General features: G+C 35.2%; 2 protein-coding genes across 3 annotated transcripts in view; both read left to right on the plus strand.

Annotated features, from left to right (window-relative positions):
* The first annotated feature begins 72 nt into the window (after window positions 1-72).
* Window positions 73-6,522, plus strand: LOC129447805 (uncharacterized). Its single transcript, XM_055209677.2, has 4 exons — window positions 73-266; window positions 4,709-4,737; window positions 4,863-5,347; window positions 5,867-6,522. Exons 2-4 carry the CDS (start codon window positions 4,715-4,717, stop codon window positions 6,376-6,378), a joined length of 1,020 nt encoding a protein of 339 aa, XP_055065652.1. The 5' UTR covers window positions 73-266; window positions 4,709-4,714; the 3' UTR covers window positions 6,379-6,522.
* A 7,686-nt stretch (window positions 6,523-14,208) lies between these two features.
* c4b (complement C4B (Chido/Rodgers blood group)) overlaps window positions 14,209-20,325 on the plus strand; it is a 37,418-nt gene continuing 31,301 nt past the window's right edge. For both annotated transcript variants that reach the window (XM_073871964.1, XM_073871965.1), the window contains exon 1: window positions 14,209-14,369. In XM_073871964.1, the coding sequence (XP_073728065.1) occupies window positions 14,302-14,369 (68 nt within the window). In that variant the 5' untranslated portion in view covers window positions 14,209-14,301. The remainder of the gene's footprint in view (window positions 14,370-20,325) is intronic.

The following is a 20,325-nucleotide window of genomic DNA, read 5'->3' on the forward strand; positions in this document are numbered from 1 at the left end:
AAGCAGATACGGCTGCAGGGCTATTTTTGAATGTTCTTTAAATACTGCCAGTGAATTTGTCAGCTGACTGTTTAGATAGAAGTTTAATGGCATATACAGGAAGGGAGAGGTGAGCTTTGGAAATACTTTGAGGATTTCAAGAGAACTGTTTCATAAAAGAGGAAAGAGGCAGGCATTGAAAAACTTTGAGGATTTAAAGGAAACTTGATTGGTCTATTAGCTAAACTATTTCATCAGCATTGAGAGACTTCTCTCAGTTTCTGACGGTAAGGCTAATGTGTTTGTTGCCGGTGGTGTGTGAATTTAATCTTCTTTCTTAACTCTGACCTCGTAGTTTACGAGTTATCTCGAGTTATTTCGTCAATTAAAAAAAAAAACTCTGCATGAAAAAGACATGTTCCTGATGAATTTATATGGTAATTTTGTAATACCGCGATTATCCAGTAAATGGAACTTACCAAATTTATAAAAAACTGAAGCAAAAAAATATTTACTAATTTTAAACTCTGTGATAATCGTTCTGAATCTGATTTCTAACAAAATTCCTTTACAAAAAATGCAATTATTTCAGCTTTTTGCAAAAAAAATGTTTTTTCAAAGAAAAATACCCATATTTAAGAGTTTATAAGCAGAGAAAAAATATAGATAGTATGAAATGTTTTGTTTGTATGTATGTTTGTTTGTTTGTTTATTGTTTGTTTGAAGCAGATGGTCTGTTCTTTCATTTGATATATTTTAATTTTAGAAGAAACTTTAGGCATTTTGTGAAACTTTTGTGAAAATCACAAAAAATGCTGAACAACTAAAATTTGGTTGTTTTTAGCCCAACAACTGGGTAAACATAGTACACAACACACGCTGGGCTAACTTGACCCATCAAGTTGGGTTGTTAATTTTAACCCAGCAAATGGGTTGTTTTAACAACTTTGTTTTGTAATATTGTGGTATTTTTTTCCAAATGACTTATCTGTTGTCAGGATTCTGCCATAAGAGTCTTGTTTTATGTTTATGTTTTAGTATGATGGCAGGGTTCTGACAGTCTCTTATTCTATGTGGAAGCTCATGGCCTTGGCTGCGTTCAGCCCCGACAAAACGTTGCACAACGTTTATTAAACAGAAACGGTGATGCGTTGAACGCCCTGTTGTGATGACGAAAGAGTTGCAACTACGGTAGCTGAGAGGCCATTCTTTGGGTTTCTTTTTTAAATGTTTCTGAAGCCTGATGAAATCGTTATAAATGTGTGTTTAATACTGTAAAAGACCCTCAATGTTACAGTCACTGACCTTGCTGTCCAGAATGAAAGACAACATTCCAACATGAACCCATTGAGCGAGCTGTCTCTTTACTACCGCGTGGTTTTATACATCTTGCCGCTGATTGGGCCGACATTTCTGACACACCCACCAAACAAGAGAAAACGCTTCTAAAACCTGTTGCATTCCGTTGCACACCGTTTCCAGGAAACATGTTGTTCAACCCGGAAACCGTAGCAAAACGTTGTGCACCGTTGTGAGATTGAACGTGCCCCTTGTATATTGGGTCATGTGCCTCTGGTGTCTCGTCTCTTGTCTCCGCCCCCCTGTTCTCCCAGCTCATCATTTAATCATAAGTTCATTACCCTCACCTGTTTTCCCCTTGTTATCCTGTTTTTTCATATTTAATGCCCTCGTGTTCTCAGTCCTGTGCACGTTCATTTTGTATTGGTCATGTGTGATCTTGTCTATAGTGTTTGTATCATTGTCAAGTTTAGTTTAAGTCATCTGTTAATATTTCGTGTTTCACTAATGTTTTGCTCCCACGTGGGCTTGTTGTTTTGTCAGTGTTTAAAATAAAAGTGTTTTTTGTTCACCCCCGACATCGCCTGCATTTGGGTTCATCCATCCGCAATTCTTCGCATCTGTGAGCTTCATTATTTTTATTCATGTGGCCTCATAATCTTTATTCAAAAACGGAAATCTCCTCCCCTCCTCAAAATGATCTCTCTTAATTTCCTGTCGTATGTTATGGCCATAGATATGTACACTAGATGTCGCCTTGGCTACGGCAGTTCATTGGACTGAATACGTCAACTAGAGCTGCCATCTTGAAACAGGGAACCCCGCATCAGTGTCATTGTAGGCAATGATGTAACAAATAAAATCACCATAAATCGTCATGAACGTGATTGTCTTGGTTTTCTTTTGGTTAGTTTCAACAGTCAGACATGTATTTAGCATGAAATATATTATATTGTGAAAATTTACTTTTTCTAACTATAATGCATAGTGCTAGTAGCCCTCACATCCATATGCACCAAAAGTCCGGCATTGTTCATGAATTTGAAGTACAGGCAGAGATAGCAGCTTTACCTAGCTACTTCCTATGACAAGACCCCTGTTCTCAGATGGCGGCGGATTTGACGCATGCTTAGAACCCCAAGGCGACATCTAGTGTATATATCTATATCACGACCCAACTTCAAACAATCCAACCAGATCTCGATGGAAGAATTCAAGTCCAGCCCTGCCTTATTTCATTTCAGAAGCCGGTTTCACTCGGATATACGTCACCACGGGGAAAAAAGACATTTGCTACTTCCGTTTCATGGCAACTTTATTTTTTTAAAGCTTTGTTTTTAGCTATTTAAATAAGCAGGTTATGTATGTTTACATGACATTAATCGCGTCACGCACAATGTTGGGGGTAACACATTAAAAGTAACATGCATTACATAATAATATTACTTTTCTTAAGTAACGAGTAAAGTAACGATAGTGTCAGCCTCAGACGTCACGGCCACAGATTGTTGGCTGAACGTTTATTGTACACTTTTCTGGAAACCCTGTGGGAATGTCGAAGTCGTCTTTGAGTGGTTGAAATAAAACGGATTTCCAGGAGACGCAAGTGTCGCGATTAGTTTCGGTCCCTGGAAAAGAAGGCTATGACGTTCCGAGCTCTGACGTCGTGTTCATGTGGACAATAATGACCAGTTATCATGATCAGCTAAACATTAAATTCTCAAAAATATGCAAAGTTTGCGGCATAGACTATCTTAAAGACGTCCAAGAGTTTTGCTTAGTGGAGTCAAAAAATTTGGTTCTCCTGAATTGCTTGTAGGTGTTAAAAAGTGGCTTCAAACTGATGTTTAACGGGAGCGTCTCATTGGTGTGGCTGTTGATGAAGTGCACAACGATGTTCTATGGTGAATATGTTGTTTATTTAGGTGCTATTCGGTTGCGGCTGGTTACTTCAATAACTGACTTGTTGCCAGGCGGCTCGTTATTGTGGGGAGTCCGAAACGTGAAGCTAGACGAAACAAACTGTGATTGGTTGTTTGACATGTCGGTCAAACAGCTCGTAGGCGGGCTTTGTCCAGAAAAAGCAGCAAAAAACACCAGACCTTAGACGAGAAGTATTAAGTAACGCATTACTTTTTAAATATACACATTAATATTTGAGTTACTTTTCAAAAAAGTAATGCAAGTTACTTTTTTACTTTAATTAATTAGATTAAAAAAATAATGTACACTGTAAAAAAATACTTTGCTGCTTTAAAATTTTTTGTTGAATCAATTCGGATTTACAAGTCATTTCAACTTACTATTATTTATCTTGACTAGAGATGAGTTGTTATAACTACAGGTGAGTTGTTATAACTTATCAAATTAAGTTGACTTAACAAAATATTTTAAGGCAGCAATGTATTTTTTACAATGTACTGAATTAAACTAAATGTCACATTATGCAATCTATGTGTACATGCCTGTGTGAGAACAGTTTAAGTCAGAAAGCCAGAGTTCGACATTTTTGTGATGAAATATGCAATTTCTGAATGCAGAACTTTTCAGTCATAAAAAACACCTTCAAGGCCTGAAAGAGATCAAGCATCAGCCAAGAAAAAGTAACGCAAAAGTAACTAAAAAGTAGCGTAAGCATTACTTTCTATGAAAAGTATCTAAGTAACTCAATTACTTTTTTTGGGAGTAACTTAATATTGTAATGCATTACTTTTAAAAGTAACTTACCCCAACACAGGTCACACGTAAAAACAGTCGTCTTCCTTTATTACAACATATTATTTGCTTAGGTTTCAAAGGCTATGTGGAATAAAAAAATCACGTAGTCATATATTTAATTTATTATTAATTTTTGATTTAGGGAGGCCTTTTTACCATCCAAAAAAAAAAGAGGGAGCAAGGTATTCATAATACTGTGGGCATAACAAACAAGCTAACCTGCTAATAACCATAGCGGTGCGTGTAATATAATTTCACGTCATGTGAACTGGACTGTTGTCACACATATTTGCTTTTTCTAGTAAACAGTTATGTTTATCCACATTGATCTAACCCATAAGTTTGTGAAGAGCTTTTTTGAAGCAATTATTTTGACCCAGCATTTGTGTTGATGCTTTGCTGGGTCAGCCTGGGGGTGGGGGCGGGGTGCATTCATTCAACTGTCAATGATAAATTACCCAAATACTTACCCAATTAAAAACTACATAAGACTATAAAACAACCCAATTAAATGACCCATAATGCTCAACCCATGCAGTGTTTGGGTAGAATAAATAACACAACATTTTTAGAGCGTAAACAGCACTAGATATCATGGAAAAACTTGTATCTTTGTATAATTATAGGTGGATATACAGTTAAAATAGATGGGCCCACAATGCCAGTTGTACATATTGAGACTGTATAAACTTCTTGTATTTCTGTATAAAAGATCAAAATGAGCCAGCTGTACTTATCCAGGTAAGCTTTTTTGTGCATGCATAAATTATATAATTTGAAATATAAGTGGACAATAATGCAAACTATGTATTATGTTGTAAAAGAAAGTCAAATATGTCTTTTTCTGCACACCTCTTTACTTTCAGTGTTAAGGACTTAAAGTGTATGGAGGACATAACACGGCTTGTGCAAGAGGGAATTTTGTCCCTGTGTAACACCTGTACAGCCCTCTTTGATGCACATGTTGATCCAGCCACTGACCTGTGCTCCAATTTTAAACAAATCAGGCGACACATCAAGTATGCGGATCGATGCTTGAAGGAGTCAGAGGGAAAACTGAAAGTAAAACTGAAAAGTTTAGAAAAATGCATGGAACGACTTATCGCAGAGAAACAGCATGTTCAGCAAGAGAAAAAAGAGAAAAGCCTGGCCATTGAAGAATTACGCATAATGAAGTCATCTACTAAAGAATCATTAAGCAATTCTAAAGCAGAGTTGAAACAAGCAGAAAAAAACAAAGAGGCGGCAGAATATGAGCAAGAAAAAATGAAAAAATTGATGACCACCGGTATGTGGATTACAGTTGCAGGGGTGGTCATTACTCCAGTACCAATTATTGGGTGGTTAACTGGTGAGAAATTCTGTCTGTCTGTCTGTCTCTCCGTCTGTCTCTCGGTCCAACCGTCTATCTCTCTGTTCATCTGTCCATTCATCCATCTTTAGACAACATCAAACAGGCTTGTATAGACGGTTTTATCAGACGCACGTGCGTTGTCGCATTTGCGAGTCTGGGCGAAACTTAACTTCCAGTATCTGTTTGTTTAATGGTCTGGCTAGTGGCTAAACTGAACTCTGGAACAAATACCTCATTGAAAATAACAAATGTTTTAGTTTCCTAAAGACGATAGGAGACGGCAATCATGGATACACAATAACTCAGTGTAGTTTTTGCTTTAGCTATGATTTGAAGGTAAAAGGACTCATTCCTTGCGAAAGTTTACCGGAAGTTTGTTCCAAAAAAGCCGTTTGTTTATGTTGTTACTGCTGAAATTGTCAATATATCATTGTGGTAACCCATCTAACCAATTGATGTGTGCATTAAAACCTTTGAAGATTATGTGTTTTTCATAGATGTCCTGTTTTCTTTTAGGTCCACAGATGATGTGTGATGGAGTAAATACAATGATGGAGGCTTTACATGCCATCGATGATGCTATCAAGGAGCAAGAAGAGTGCCAGTCCCAAATAAAGAAGCATTCACAAAAAATCCAGGTCTACAACAGGAGAATCTCTGAAACACAGGATGAGATTGAAGAGACTATTGAAATGCTCAGTAATATTCAAGGCTATATTAAATGGCTGCAGCAGCGTCTAGCGGCCATAGCTGAAATTCAGAAAAAATTCAGGACAGCTGTCCACTTTATGGGAATTCTTAGTGGGAGGGTCAATGTATTGGAGAGTCACACTCGAAGTTGCATTTACTGGGAGCCTGTGATAAAAATAATGCAAGATGTGGGGAATGCAGTAACAGCTATTGCAAATAATGAGCTCCTCTATAATCAGGATGTATCGCGTCTCATAAATAGACTGAGTAAGAAAATGAAAAAACTAGAGGCTTTATGCAACACACCCGACAATTCTGAATATGTTTGCTATTATTGAGACTCACCTCCCACTTTTTAACCCCACTTCATATGTTACATCAACAGCATAAAACAATAAACTCATTTTTAGTTGTCAATTTAGTTCAGCTTTACTTTACACAGCAACTCAAATAACAGGCATGTACTTTATGAATTATTAATAAAGTATTACTTAATTAAGTCTTACGTTTTTAATTTCTGCTAACATGTTTTACAATAATAAATTCTGGAAACAATGTTAGCAAATAAAAGCATAAAAATGTTTTAAGGTACTCAATAGGTCTTTAATGTACAGGGATGTACCCAAAAGGGTACAAGATTGTATTATGTTTTATATACCTGAAAAGGTACTAAATGGAACATTGGTACCACCCAAACATCAGAAAAGGTAAATTTTTTGTACTTTTTTCTGACAGTGTAGTTTGTTTATATCAAATTGATTTCAATGTTATGTTTCTTTATATTTTAAACATGCTGTTATGTCCACAAAAGTTATTTTGAGAAATAATAGTAACCACACAATTGACAGTACCTATTGACTTCCATAGTAAAAACAAATACTATGGAAGTCAATTGGTACCGAAAACTTTGTGATAAAACCATAATTTATCAAAATATCTTGTTGTGTTCAACAGAATAAAAAAACTCATACAGGTTTAGAACAAAATGAGGCTGAGTAAATGATGAGAGAATGTTTATTTTTGGGTAAACTATCCCTTTAAGACCCAGTGAAAAGCGCGGTCAGGATTGCATATGGACATTTTCATAGAAATTCGATTGCTCTTAGACAATGCACGTTCTTTAGGAGGACATATGGGAATGTAAATCAGCAGCCAAATGGACCATTTCTCCATTCATTTGCATATTGCTGTTGCCCCCTTAGTTGCTCTTTTGGCCGATTCCCCTTGACCCCCTAAAAGAGCCCCACAAACAAACCAGTCAACCTGACCTTAGCTTGCCTGACCTCACCTTCACTCCACTCTGAAAATCAAGCAGCCAAAGTATTCACTGTCTACAACATAAATTTCAATGTTAAATTAATTGTAATTGTGATGATGTGTTTATTTGGTTTTAAACAAACAGATATAGTAAAAGTAAAAATATAGCTGCCTTCCAGGGATGCATAAGGATTAATCGTTAATTAACATAATAAAAGTTAGTTTACATCATATATGTGTGTGAACTGTATACAATAATTATGTATATATAAATAATATGCACACATGCATGTATATTTTTAAGGGAAAAAAATATATATTAAGTATTTATATTTATAGATAACATAAATTATATATGTATGTATGTATGTATGTATGTATATATATATATATATATAGCTGCCTATATGCAGTGTATACAATGTATACATACATGGATATGTAATCTATACAACGTTATTATACGCAGTTTACACTGATGTAAACAAAAACTTTTATTTTGCTATAGATTAATCGCGATTAATCGTTATGCATCTCTACCTTATTGTACTACAAATTTTGACTATAATGTATCAGATTATGTTACTGAAAGCAATTCAGTTTTAATTAGCTACATCAACTCAAATTCAAATTGCTTACCTTAATCTAAAAAGTTGAGTAGACAACATTTAATCTAGTAAGTTCAAATGACTTGCACCGACAATTTAATTAAACCTTAAAACAAATTATAAGTGAAACATGCACATATTTAGTAGCTTTAACAAACAAACTTCTGTAATAAAATATTTCTGTGATACTTCTGTAGTACTTTATTCAATGCAATCTCATAGCAATACGTATTATACAAGGTAGCTAATTCGTAATATTTGTACTACCACATTTTCTTTTGCTTCGGTGATGTTGGGGTTGGGGCAGGGTTTTATTTTTATTATATGTGTGATAATCGTACGTTTTTATACAATTCACTTTGTACGAATGCATTCGAAAAATCCAACTAAGTAAACTACAAACAAATTCCCATGAAATCAGGCTGTTTTATCTATACAATGTTCAATGAAAAATTTTCATTGCTTAAACCCAGACATTTAGATATAAAATGTTTTTTATCAAATCGTCGCTGCCTGATGACACTAACGTATGTCCAAAACGGTTACTTTTCAGGAAGTGAAAAAAACACCGTATTTCAAAAGCAGTTGAGTGTAGCGTTGTCATACTTGCTATGGCATCTTTACATGTAACCATATTCTTGCCAGTGTAATGATATAATCCACACTTGACCAAAATTGAGTTTAAATGGACATACGTGCATATTTTACAGTAACGGTGGTTGATACGCGTTCTTCTGATCATTAATTAGAATGGCCCAGTCGCGTTTCATATTGACAGATGAATACACTCAGTTTATTAAATAGCCTACGTCTTAGTTTATTAAATACGCTTCGTTTATTTAATATTAATTATAAATTTATTAAATGTCTCTTGCAAACTATGAAGGGACAATGAGTCAATACACTGACATGGTAATGCTAGACAGATACTTTGTTTGCACAGTCCTACCGTAATTTTGTCACTCCTAGACGTACGTCTGGCGTCAGGGGGTAACGTTTACCTCGATGAAGGAAAGTCATTGTTTTACCAGACTATGTTTATTCGGCTATCCAATGTTAAGCTTCGATGAAACTTCACGAGACCAGCAAGATGCTTCCACAGGGCGGGAGATACACGGCGTGATTGACAGCTTTGACACCAAATGGATATACGTGAAAATCAGATGACATAATTTCACAACTTTTCATTGGCCATTTAGATATGGGAAGCATACTGTATACGGAAATGAACCTGGACATTCAATCCGTCGAAAAAATCTCAAAATCGGCAAAATGGACATACGTGGTTTTCATCGGACAGCGACTAAATGTAATATTGAAAACAATTTAGTTTTTACTTTGAAATACTGTATGTGACCTTGTCTGTGAAATCCAGGTTTAAAGGAAAACACCACCGTTTTTCAATATTTTACTATGTTCTTACCTTAACTTAGACAAATGAATAGGCTACATACTTATCTTTTTTCAATGCGTGCACTTTTAATCTTTGTACAGCGCATCATGAATGTGTTAGCATTTAGCCTAGCCCCATTCATCCCTATGGCTCCAAATAGGGATGAATTTAGAAGCCACCAAACACTTCCATGTTTTCCATATTTAAAGACTAAGTACTTACAGAGTGAGTATGGTGGCACAAAAAAAACTTTTGTTTGGAGCCATAGGAATGAATGGGGCTAGGCTAAATGCTAACACATTCAGATGCGCTGTACAAAGATTAAAAGTCCACACATTGAAAAAAAGATAAGTATGTATTAAGTCATCTAAGTTGAGGTAAGAACATAGTACAATATTGAAAAATTGTGGTGTTTTCCTTTAAGTCTGAGATTTGGAGCATCAATGATTGATTTCACTTTAATTACAATCTTTGACATGACCTTACTCAGTCAATATTAAAGATATCAAGCTTGTATTTTCACAGAATGTTCTTTAGGTTCTTTACAGATGATTATATGTAGAAAAAGTAAATCACAAAAATGACTTTAGCTAAGTTTTCACAGACTGGGCCACATGTTTACACTGATTTGTTTAATTAAATTTTTATAGCATAACTGAACAACTTCTATAACTGAGAGCACAGATGTCATGATAATAATATGGTGTTAAATGTACATACATAGGCAAATGTGATCATCAAATGTTATTTTGAATTTCTCTAAAACATTATCTTTCTATAAAACCTTTCTTTAAAGATCTACACCTGCAGCCTCGCTTTAAGATCATGCCGCAATGAATTTTCCTATATTCATTTCATGTGAGTATAACTCCGGATGCAGATTTCTGTCGGCGCTTTTCAGCAAGCGCTGCTGGGACGTTCTGCACAGCCTGGATCACACATAAGTGCTCCTTAATACCAACAGGAGCACGAAACAGATGTCACCGAATCACAGAATCACATGGACCGTTACACATTAGCGGGTTTTTCTGCAGATCTAGCCTTGTCAACTGAAGACTGGTCAATGGGCCCTCATCAATATTCTGTATTATTCTGCAGTTCAATGTTAATGTCTTGTTGAAGCAGCTGCAATCCCCCTCGCTCCACCCGCCCTCTCCCCGGTCCTTTCTCACCCTCCTCTCCTCTTGTGTGTTGTCCAGCTGCTGGTGATCCCTGACCTCGTGACCCTCACTCCTGACCTAAAAGAGCCTTTCCCACGCCACACCCTTTTGTGTTAGGGTTGCCACGGTAACACAATGGTCAGTGCGCCTACACGCTATGACATTTTATAAAGGAAGAGTTTTGATTTAGCACATTAGTGATTTAGGATCGAGTCACGTTTTCAACAGCCCTATTAAGTGTTTGGGAAAAATATAGCTAAATAATGTGACGAAGAGAATTGTAATATTTGTTAAATACTCAAAAGCAGGTAAAAATAAATACTAAATATTGTGTGCTGAGAGTCATATACATAGACATTGAAAGCTTGTATGGCCAAATCTTCAAATGTTTAGTATCTTGGTGGAGCTTTGCGTTCATGGGTTGCTGATAAAATGTATACCCTATTGTGCACTGTAAGTCGCTTTGGATAAAAGCATCTTTCAAATGCATAAATGTAGTATATGCAGTGTGAAGGTGAGAATGAGTTCATACTCTTTGATAATACATTTGCAACTTTGGTCAGCATATCAAACAACACTTTATAAGTCAATCTCGAGTGCTTTAAACACACTCTTGAACAGATTGACTATCTGAGGCACAGTCACACAAGCAGTTGTAGTTTTTCTTGCATCCATCCACCTGTCATCTGTACTTCTCTCACTCTTTCTCCGTCTCTCTCAACCCCCTCGCCCCCCCATCCTCTGTCACTTTCTTCATGTATTGTACTAGAAGAGATGTTCTCTTTTCAGGCCTGGTCTCTTAGGCAACCTCACTGCTGCATGTAATGAGATGGATAGAACGAAAGGCAGAGGAAGGTGTGGACACACACACAGATACCCACAGAGACAGAACAGGACGCTGACCAAGTCGGTCACTGACCAGAACACTCCTGTATGGATTTATCAATAACATTTGAAGTTCATGGATGATGAAATGAAACAACAAATCCAAAGGTAAAGTGGAAAACAAATGCGGTAGTATATTTGATTGGTTTATCATTGCAGAATAAATGTGTCAGAATCAAGGTTAAATTTTTATTTCTCAAAATTTATTATTTTATGAATTATAGTGAAAAATATTTTTAACTATGACCTGTAGCAGTGGTAGAAATACTACATTATTACAGTTTTAGTCAGCTAATATAGATATACTAATAACTAATGCTACTGAAGTACTGAAGTGGTGGTAACTTTTTATGTAAAGTGTCATAAATAAGCATAACAATAATTCACTTTCTTTTTCAAAAGACTTTTTCAGGTGACACTGCTGTTTTCGGTGGATTCAGTTCTCCAGATCCTCCATCCTTTACAGCCTGGCAGCCAGAGACTGATTGTCCAAACGCAATTCCTGTCTTTCTGATCACTGTCCAGGAGTTGTGCATGGACATCATGCCTTTGGCTAGCCGCTGTCACCAATCTGGAAAAATGCTATTAAAAGCCTAATGGAAAGTATCCTGGAATGCTTTAAGATCCTGTATTATTATTTGGAAACCAAAATGTGACCCAGTCTTTGAAAACCAAGCTAAAGTTGTTTTTATTGTGATTTAGTGTTTTTACATAAAAGCATCCTAGATAATATAGAGAATATTCTGTGAAAAATAACCTTGATATCTTTAATATTAACTTTAATATATCTAACTTTGATGCTCCTCCTCTCATAAATGGATTATGAGACTTTAGCCTGCACTGTAAAACTATTACTATTATTTATCATGAGTTGTTATAACTTATAAAATATAGGTGAAATATGCATTGAAAAAAATGATTCATTAAATTTACTCAATTTTTTAAGGTAAGTGGTTGCAATCAATTTATTTAAGCTACTTAATCAAAAAAAACTTTTGTTTAAATGTTTTTTAAACAAAAGTTTTAAGCTACTTAAACAAAATTGATTTAAGCTACTTAAAGGTATTGGGGAGGATTTTCTTTTTTTCCGGGTGGATCATCAAGACTATTGGTCCTCCTAGTTGTCAATCAGGAGTGTTGCGCAATGCATTTTTTAAAAAAGTGGAGAAGGCGGTTCTTTTCTAAAATTCAAGAAAATCCTCTGCCACACCTTTAAACAACAAAAAAAAAAGATTTATTTAAGCTACCTAATTAAAAAAAAGGTTTCATAAATTTAAGTTTTTAAGGTAAGTGGTTGCAATCAATTTATTTAAGCTACTTAAACAAAAAAATGTTTTTGTTTAAATGTAGCTTAATTAAATTGATTGCAACCACTTACCTTAAAAAAATGAGTAAATTGAATGAATCATTTTTTCAGTGTGTCAACTTCATTTTATAAGTTGTAGCAACTTTTGTCAAGATAAATAATAGCAATTTGAAATGACTTGTACATCTGAGTTGATCAAACTAAAATATTTAAGGCAGCAAAGAATTTTTAACAGTGTGGATTTCACAGGCAGGGTCACAAATATAAGTCATCTAAGAATCGCATAAGTTCATACAAAAAAAAAATGAAACAAGCCTTTTTGTTGAGCCTGAGAGTTTAAAGTTGAGTAATACCTTGTTACTGGATATGTCTGTTAGGATCCAGACTTTTTCTTAAAACTGGATACACTTTTATTACTTAATAAAAATAAAATTTGCAGTGGGAATTCTGTTTCTTCCTTCAGGATTGTTTTAATAAAAAGTATACATTTTGCATTGTTTTTGATTGTTTTGTGTGTGAAGAGTTTAACTAGAAAAAGTGAGAAGGATCGTTTGTGTAGAAGATTTAAAATGTAAGATGAATTGGGAGGTGTTATTGAAAAAATGCAAATGACCCAGTCAAAGCACAACAGGCCTACTGACCACACTAATCTATGTTACACACACACGTGCACGCAGGCACAAACACACACACACACGCACACACACACACACAAAAGTGCACACTTTTTGCTTAAGCTCTCCTCAATAGACAAAGAGAGGAAAGTCAGAGATATATGTAGTTTTTTGATTAAAATACACATTCAACCTCACAAATATTTCATTTTTTTATTTATTCATGAGATATGCTGCACAGTTGTGTTGGGATTGGTTAATGCCAGCAAATTAAATAGAGAATAATAAAACATATATATAAGCAATTATTTGGCATAAAGAAAGGTTTGGTAAAGTCATTTTCAAGAAATTAGGCTCTCACCAAAGACCAACAGTGAACACGCACTCTTGAAATGTAAATTATTTTTTTAATGAAAACTCAAGTTGATTTACATTGATGAATTTGGCAGAAACTTTTATCCAAAGTGACTACAGTACAGTGCTTTCAATGTTAATTTTATCAGTATGTTTGTTTCTGGGAATCAAACCCACAACTGTTTGCACTGCTAATGTAATGCTCTAAGCTACTGGTTATTATAATAAAAGTGAAACCCGGTTTCTTAAAAACAATCACAATAATTTATTATCTGAATTTCATTTAAAACACGACTTTGAAAAATCCTGTGAGAGCACTGTGACCTAGATTGTGTCATTTCAAAATCCAAACCAAAATAACATTGACTTTGTATAATAGTTACATAAGTACAAATAAGAACAAAACAAGTTTATTATTTAATTTATTCTTATTTTAATTGAGCCAAGTTAATCCAGTAATCCATCAGTTTTTTTATTTCCTTTCAGTCACATGATTTTGGAGAAGACACTTCAAATGTCTATCCAATGAGAACGCCCAGACCCTGGTTGTGCAATTAAAGAACCCCTTGATCCGCACCAAAACATTATCTCAGTTGTGCAACATTTGCACAGCAGAGTTGAGTGAACAAAATCTGCTTGCATGCCATACTCCTCACATAGGGCTCACAGATCCACAAGCTCACTATGGATGTACAGATAGGTCCTCTACTCTGTCTGCTGGTGTGGATGAGTTGTGTTGTTCATGCTAACAGGTAATCATCTTTATGGTATCTTTAAGCTGTGAGGTTAATAGTGTAAGAGCACGTATGATTTACATGCACTGTACTCTCCAAGAATGAACAATTGGTTTGTCGTGCGTTTATTCAAAATCTTTTAAAGACAGTATTAGCTTGACATACTGTTTGATAATACATTTCAAACTGTAGCTTTGAACTTTTATCTTCTGGGTTTTTGAGAACTGCTAATGTGCTATGTAAAAGCGAATGTATATATTATTCATAACACTGTCAATCTAATAACAATGTCATTGGATATGTTACACACCAATTCAACATCTCAGAAGTGCTTTTACAAATTGACTTAAAAAAAAATACTGTGGGGTGGTATCCAGACAAGGTTTCGATTCAGCCATGATTAAGCCTTAGTTACACAGTATTAGGACATTTATGTAGCTTTTACAAACATATTTTAAAATTAAACATTTCTGGTGTGCATCTTGAGATAAAATAATAGCAAATATTTTAAGATCAGTGCAAGCTGTTTACAGGTGAGAAGGGTATTCCTGCACAACTGGAAGCTGCAGTTTTATGACCGCAGTTTTATGACCGCAGTTCTATGACCCTACGTTTTTGTGACAGCGCCAACTATCGAACTGGCAGTGTTGCGAACTTGGCGACTTTGTCGCTAGATTTAGCGACTTTTCAGACCCCTTTAGCGACTTATTAGCGACAAATCTAGCTACTTTTTCTGGCATTGTTGGAGACTTTTTGGAGACTTTGACTTGAAAGCACTTATCATTCAGTCTTCTCAACGAGCAGCTACCGCTCCTTCCGTGGGCTCCACCCCCATGCCAAAGCACTCACAGGCGGCCTCGTGCAGCAGAGCAGAGTCTCTCCCATCTGCAGTCAGGGCAGGAGATCTCTTCGCGGCCAGACGGCAAAATGCTGTATGCGGGAAGCCGGTGTTGTGTCGAACTCAGTTCCCCTATGTTTCCCTTTAGGCTATGTTTACATTAATGCGTTTATGCTTTAAAACGCGTTACTTTTGCTACGTTTACGCCTTTCATCTACACTACATCACCGTTTTCGACCCTCATAAACGGATTCGTTCGCAAACGCTGAAGACCCTGTTTTAGTTTGAGAACTCAGACGTTGCTCTGAGTGTAAATGAACGTAGACGGAGTCTTATGTAAACGAACAGTTGATGTTAACATGACAGCGCGTCATTTTCAAAGTAAAAATTATTTTATTCATGTAAATGTTGGTTTGCAACGGAGGTTTTGCCAAAAATAGTAAACATCTACCAACCAGCTATTATAAACGCTATATCGGATTGTTTTAACATGTATCCTTATAGATAGTGTCTGTTTTATATTAATGTTTGAGTATTGTTGGGTTTAATGTGTTTATGTTTTGTTTAAATTTAGTTAGCTTACGAAAGATAGACTGTAATTTTAAACGCAATATAGGCGTTGTAAAGGCCAATATGAAGGGAGAATTGTAATGGGTCAGACATTATTTTCCAGTTTAATGTAAGTTTTGTTTGCTACTTTAAAATGAATTTCGTTCCAGATAATTTGTCTCTTAATTTTAATCGATGTTTTGTTGATAAGTTTTGTGAATATAAATTAATAAAAACAATAAACTCAACGTCATTAATATGATGCTGGTTTAGGCGCTTGTGCTTTTAGCTATTTGTGTGTTGCTAGCGGAGGACGTGCACGGACCTCGCACACTTTTAAAAATTAATGCAATAAGCATTTCTGGTAGGCTAAAGTATACCTCTTACTATGTTTGATTGAAGTTTGCATTTGCTGACATTTATTTTTGCTTCAAGTTCGCTACTGTTTAGTACTGTTCACTTGAATGATTTCTTTTTAAATCATAGAGACCTTTCTGTTTAGTTATAAAATAAAAATTAACCTATTAATCATATTAGTATGTTGTAGGGGGGAAGTAGAACAGTATAAGACTTTCCCAAACACATTTTTATAGGTTCAAAAATAGTGTCTGTTATAGTTGCCAGCAAAGGACCCATGTATGTTTCCCTTTAGTGTAGTGCTTTTATAGCGTTTTCATCACTTTACATTTAGAAAGATTAAAGATTTGAATTGGTTATACTAAAAAGGCATAATATCATGTATTTTATAATACAATTTATTAAATATTTCATACATTTGACAGTTTTCTATTAGGGTATTTCTTTTACAATATAGCCTGTCTTTTTCTTTTTTTTTACTTTACTGGTTGTTTTAAAAATGTAATGTTTGCATACATAATTAAATAAATATTAATATGATTCATACTGTAAAAATAATTGACTTACCATTAAGAACAATACAGATGCATTACAGAAATGCACACATATACATCTCAGTAGCCATCATGGCCGTAGCCAGCTATGAGGTCACAGAGGTCCGGACCTCGGTAATTTTTTTCATATTAAAAAATTAAATGTAAAGTTCTCTGAATGACTAATTAGTTTTTCAAAACGAATCCGCATAAATAATTTAGTTTGGACAGTTTACTGTATAGTTTAGTGTAAAATGACGACTGGCTTAAGCTGTGACGGCGCGGGTACAGAATTTGCAGTGTTGCCAGATCCCATCGTAAAAAATCCTCTTTAGACATAGTGTTTAGCAATTAATGTGACAATTTGACACTATCTATAAAGTGATTGTTAGGTGAAGGTTAGTATTAGCAATTTCACTGATTTATTTCTGAAATACAAGGTTTGGACGAACTTTGTTTTTAAGGCCAATTATTTTTGCTTGTTTTTCGTACTAATATCTGGCAACATGGAAACTGAAAGTTATCAAATAAGACGCATGATTCAGCGCAAGCAGGTTATTGCTGATACTACATTCAGTAAGATAAAAGCAGTAATCATCATAATTGTGTCTGTAAGAGTATCAACAACACTATCGAAAAACAGAAAACAACTCTGGTACAAAGATGCACTCTTAGAACGTATGTGTTAAAAACAACACATTCGTGAATCCCTCAGCTCTGTGTTATTATTGAAAAAACACATTTTTTGTTACTTTTAACACAACTTGTGTTATATTTTAACACAAAATCAACACAAAATGACACATAATGTGTTAAAGTTTAACGCACAAAGATGTGTAAAAAATTAACACATCCTTTCTAAGAGTGTGTTAGTAGAAGAATTGGGTTTAAATAAAATATGCCAAATATGTTAAAACACGTAGCCTAGCATAAAACGGTAAAGCTAATCTCAACAAAACATAAGCATTAAGAATTCTGTTATTTCATTGAATTTAGAAGTTAACCTTTAACAAAGTCATGCTGAAAACAATAAGAGCACTAAACAAGTACTTGTTTAAAATCTTGTAACGTTTTTGTTATGAAATATTGCTTATTAAAATGATTACAAAAATAAACATTGTTGCATGAAAAAGTAATAAATAATCCAGCAGTCCCAGTCCATCCCCCAAAACCAAGTTTGTACCCAAAGTGTAAAAAGGTAAAGACAGAATATTTTAGATCCCAGGTAAAAAATTAAGTATGCTTCAATGTACTTAAACCACTTAAATACTAGCAAGTACATTTGTACTTATGTAAAGTTATGCTACAAATATACTTAATAAAAGTAAAGGTCTACTTGAGCAGTACTTCAGTTTACCTGAAAAAGTAAGAATACCAGTACCAACTAGATTTTTATTGAAATAAATGATGTTTCAAAATAACACTTAGATGTTCTTAACTTAATTTTAAGAAGTACTAAAAACAAATGTGATATATAAACCACAAAATGAGTGCACGAAAATAATACATTTACTAAGTGTACTTAAAAATTGTATTTTATTTAAGTGCACTTTTTTCACCTGAGTTAGCATTTGTTAACTCTTAACACTCCACCCTGGACCTCGGTAATTTTCAAACCCTGGCTACGGCCATGGTAGCCATTAAAACTTTAAATATATAAATAATAAAACCTATAACGTGATAAAAACGCCATAAAACACTACACTGAAGGGAAAAATAGGGGGAACAGACTTCGACAAAACACCGGAGCTGCCATCCCGCGATGACTTACATTTATGGCGGGATATAAATAAATGGTCTTTTAATAAAATAAATCAATGTTGAGTAAGCTGAGCAGCAGCACATTCAGAATAGACAAAATGTACGGAGCTGACACGTTAATGAGCTATATACCTACAAAACAACGTTTCCTCTCACATATCATATTAAAAATAGTAGTGAGATTACTATATTGATATAATTATGTACAAACGTTATTACAAACTAAACCACCAGGGGCCCAGAACTGCGGAAGTTCGGTAGGTGGCGCCGTCACAAAAACGTAGGGTCATAGAACCGCGGTCATAAAACTGCGGTCATAAAACTGCAGCCTCCGGTTGTGCAGGAATATACTATTGTTACAGGTAGCCTCTTATGGAACGGCTGAAATTCCACAAGGGGGCGTATGTTCCTCAGACGTTGCACAATAAACGTGACACTTGAATATATCATTATAAATCGTGAATGAAAAGTGAGGGTCGAACGAATGTCCGGTAGTGAACTAATTGTTTACAGTATTTATATCGTAATTTGGTCAGAAAAGTCAAGATTGTGAGGCGAACAAATCGTTTTGGATTAAAAGGCTTGGATATTCCATTTCCTTGGACTTTTAGGGATTTATGAACATTTTGTTTTGGACAATTTCAAAAACACGATAAAGGGAATATTTTGAAGGTAAGTAAATATCCTAAATCGGCCCCGCCCAGTTCAGGTAACCATAAATATAAATTTAGCTTGGGTAAAACGTTCAACAAAACCTGGGTGCTAAACAAATCTGCTTTAAAGCTCCCGTTCTTTCTGTGTTTTTGAAGCTTTGATTGTGTTTATAGTAGGCAATATAACATTTTTACGTTTTACAATGTAACATGTTTCACGTGGAAAAAACGTGGTATTTTCCACACAATTTACTTATCTGTTTAGCGCTGTTTTCACTGTCCTAAAAACGGGCTGATGTCTTCCTTGTTTTATGAAGTCCCTCCTTCAGAAATACGTAACGAGTTCTGATTGTGTAGTTTGTTTAGTGTGTTGTAATTCGATAGCAGCTTAGCTTAGCAGAGCCGTTTGAGCCAAAGCTGGTGACTGACGTATTCCTGTGGGCGGAGTTTAGTCAAAAACTGTTCTAGTGATGTCATTGAGTACATTTACATGCACAGAATAAGCGGATAACTATCAAAAATCTGCTTATTCCAGAAAACTGTTTTCATGCGTTTACATGCAAATCAATAAGCCGGCTATGCAGACAACTGCGTTTACAAGGGAATTTAAGAATTATCAGTTTTCTCGCAGGCAGTGACTTCACCACCTATAGTACACAATAGTCATTCAAAAAGTCAACCGCATATCTGTCTTAAGCTGTACTGTTGTATCTCTTCTCGTGTCTGCAGAACCTGTAAATGTAATGAGCTGCTATTTTAACAGTTTCTCTACCAACTGCTTTAGTCGAGCGGAGACTTTTATGCGTTACTTTGCGCTCTTCCGCGTGTGACGTTTATCTTTCATACACGGAGACATGCGCACATGGACAACACCGTGACAAAAGCCAGTTCAGGTGTTTACATGCCACGCGAAATCGGCGTAATGAGCAAAAAACTACCTGTGCCGATCGGTTTTTGCTTACACCGTTTATGGGCTTTCCCCGATTAAAGAAAACCTATTTACGCGTTTACATGACCCCACGTGTTATAAGTTTATTAAGCATAATCGGCGTAAGACTGTGCATGTAAACGCACTCATTAAAGCAGCAAGTAACAGTAGAGGACTGTAGTCCAAACTGGCCGTTCGCTGTAGGCTTTGAAAGACGAATTCTAGCTTTATCATTTTACAGGTATTATTTATGCTATTATAGCAACATTACACACTAACTAAAGTTTAAAAATGGGATCAGGAAGAAAGTGACCTTTAAAGAGTAACTAAACCCTAAACCAACTTTTTTTAGTTA

This window comes from Misgurnus anguillicaudatus, chromosome 10, assembly GCF_027580225.2.
Source record: "Misgurnus anguillicaudatus chromosome 10, ASM2758022v2, whole genome shotgun sequence".
Lineage (NCBI taxonomy): Eukaryota > Metazoa > Chordata > Actinopteri > Cypriniformes > Cobitidae > Misgurnus > Misgurnus anguillicaudatus.

Coding starts and splice junctions, on each gene's coding strand:
- LOC129447805 (XM_055209677.2), top strand. CDS start 4,715: ATGAGCCAGCTGTACTTATCCAG. Junction 4,738..4,862: donor AGCCAGCTGTACTTATCCAG/GTAAGCTTTTTT, acceptor CTTTACTTTCAG/TGTTAAGGACTTAAAGTGTA. Junction 5,348..5,866: donor AATTATTGGGTGGTTAACTG/GTGAGAAATTCT, acceptor GTTTTCTTTTAG/GTCCACAGATGATGTGTGAT.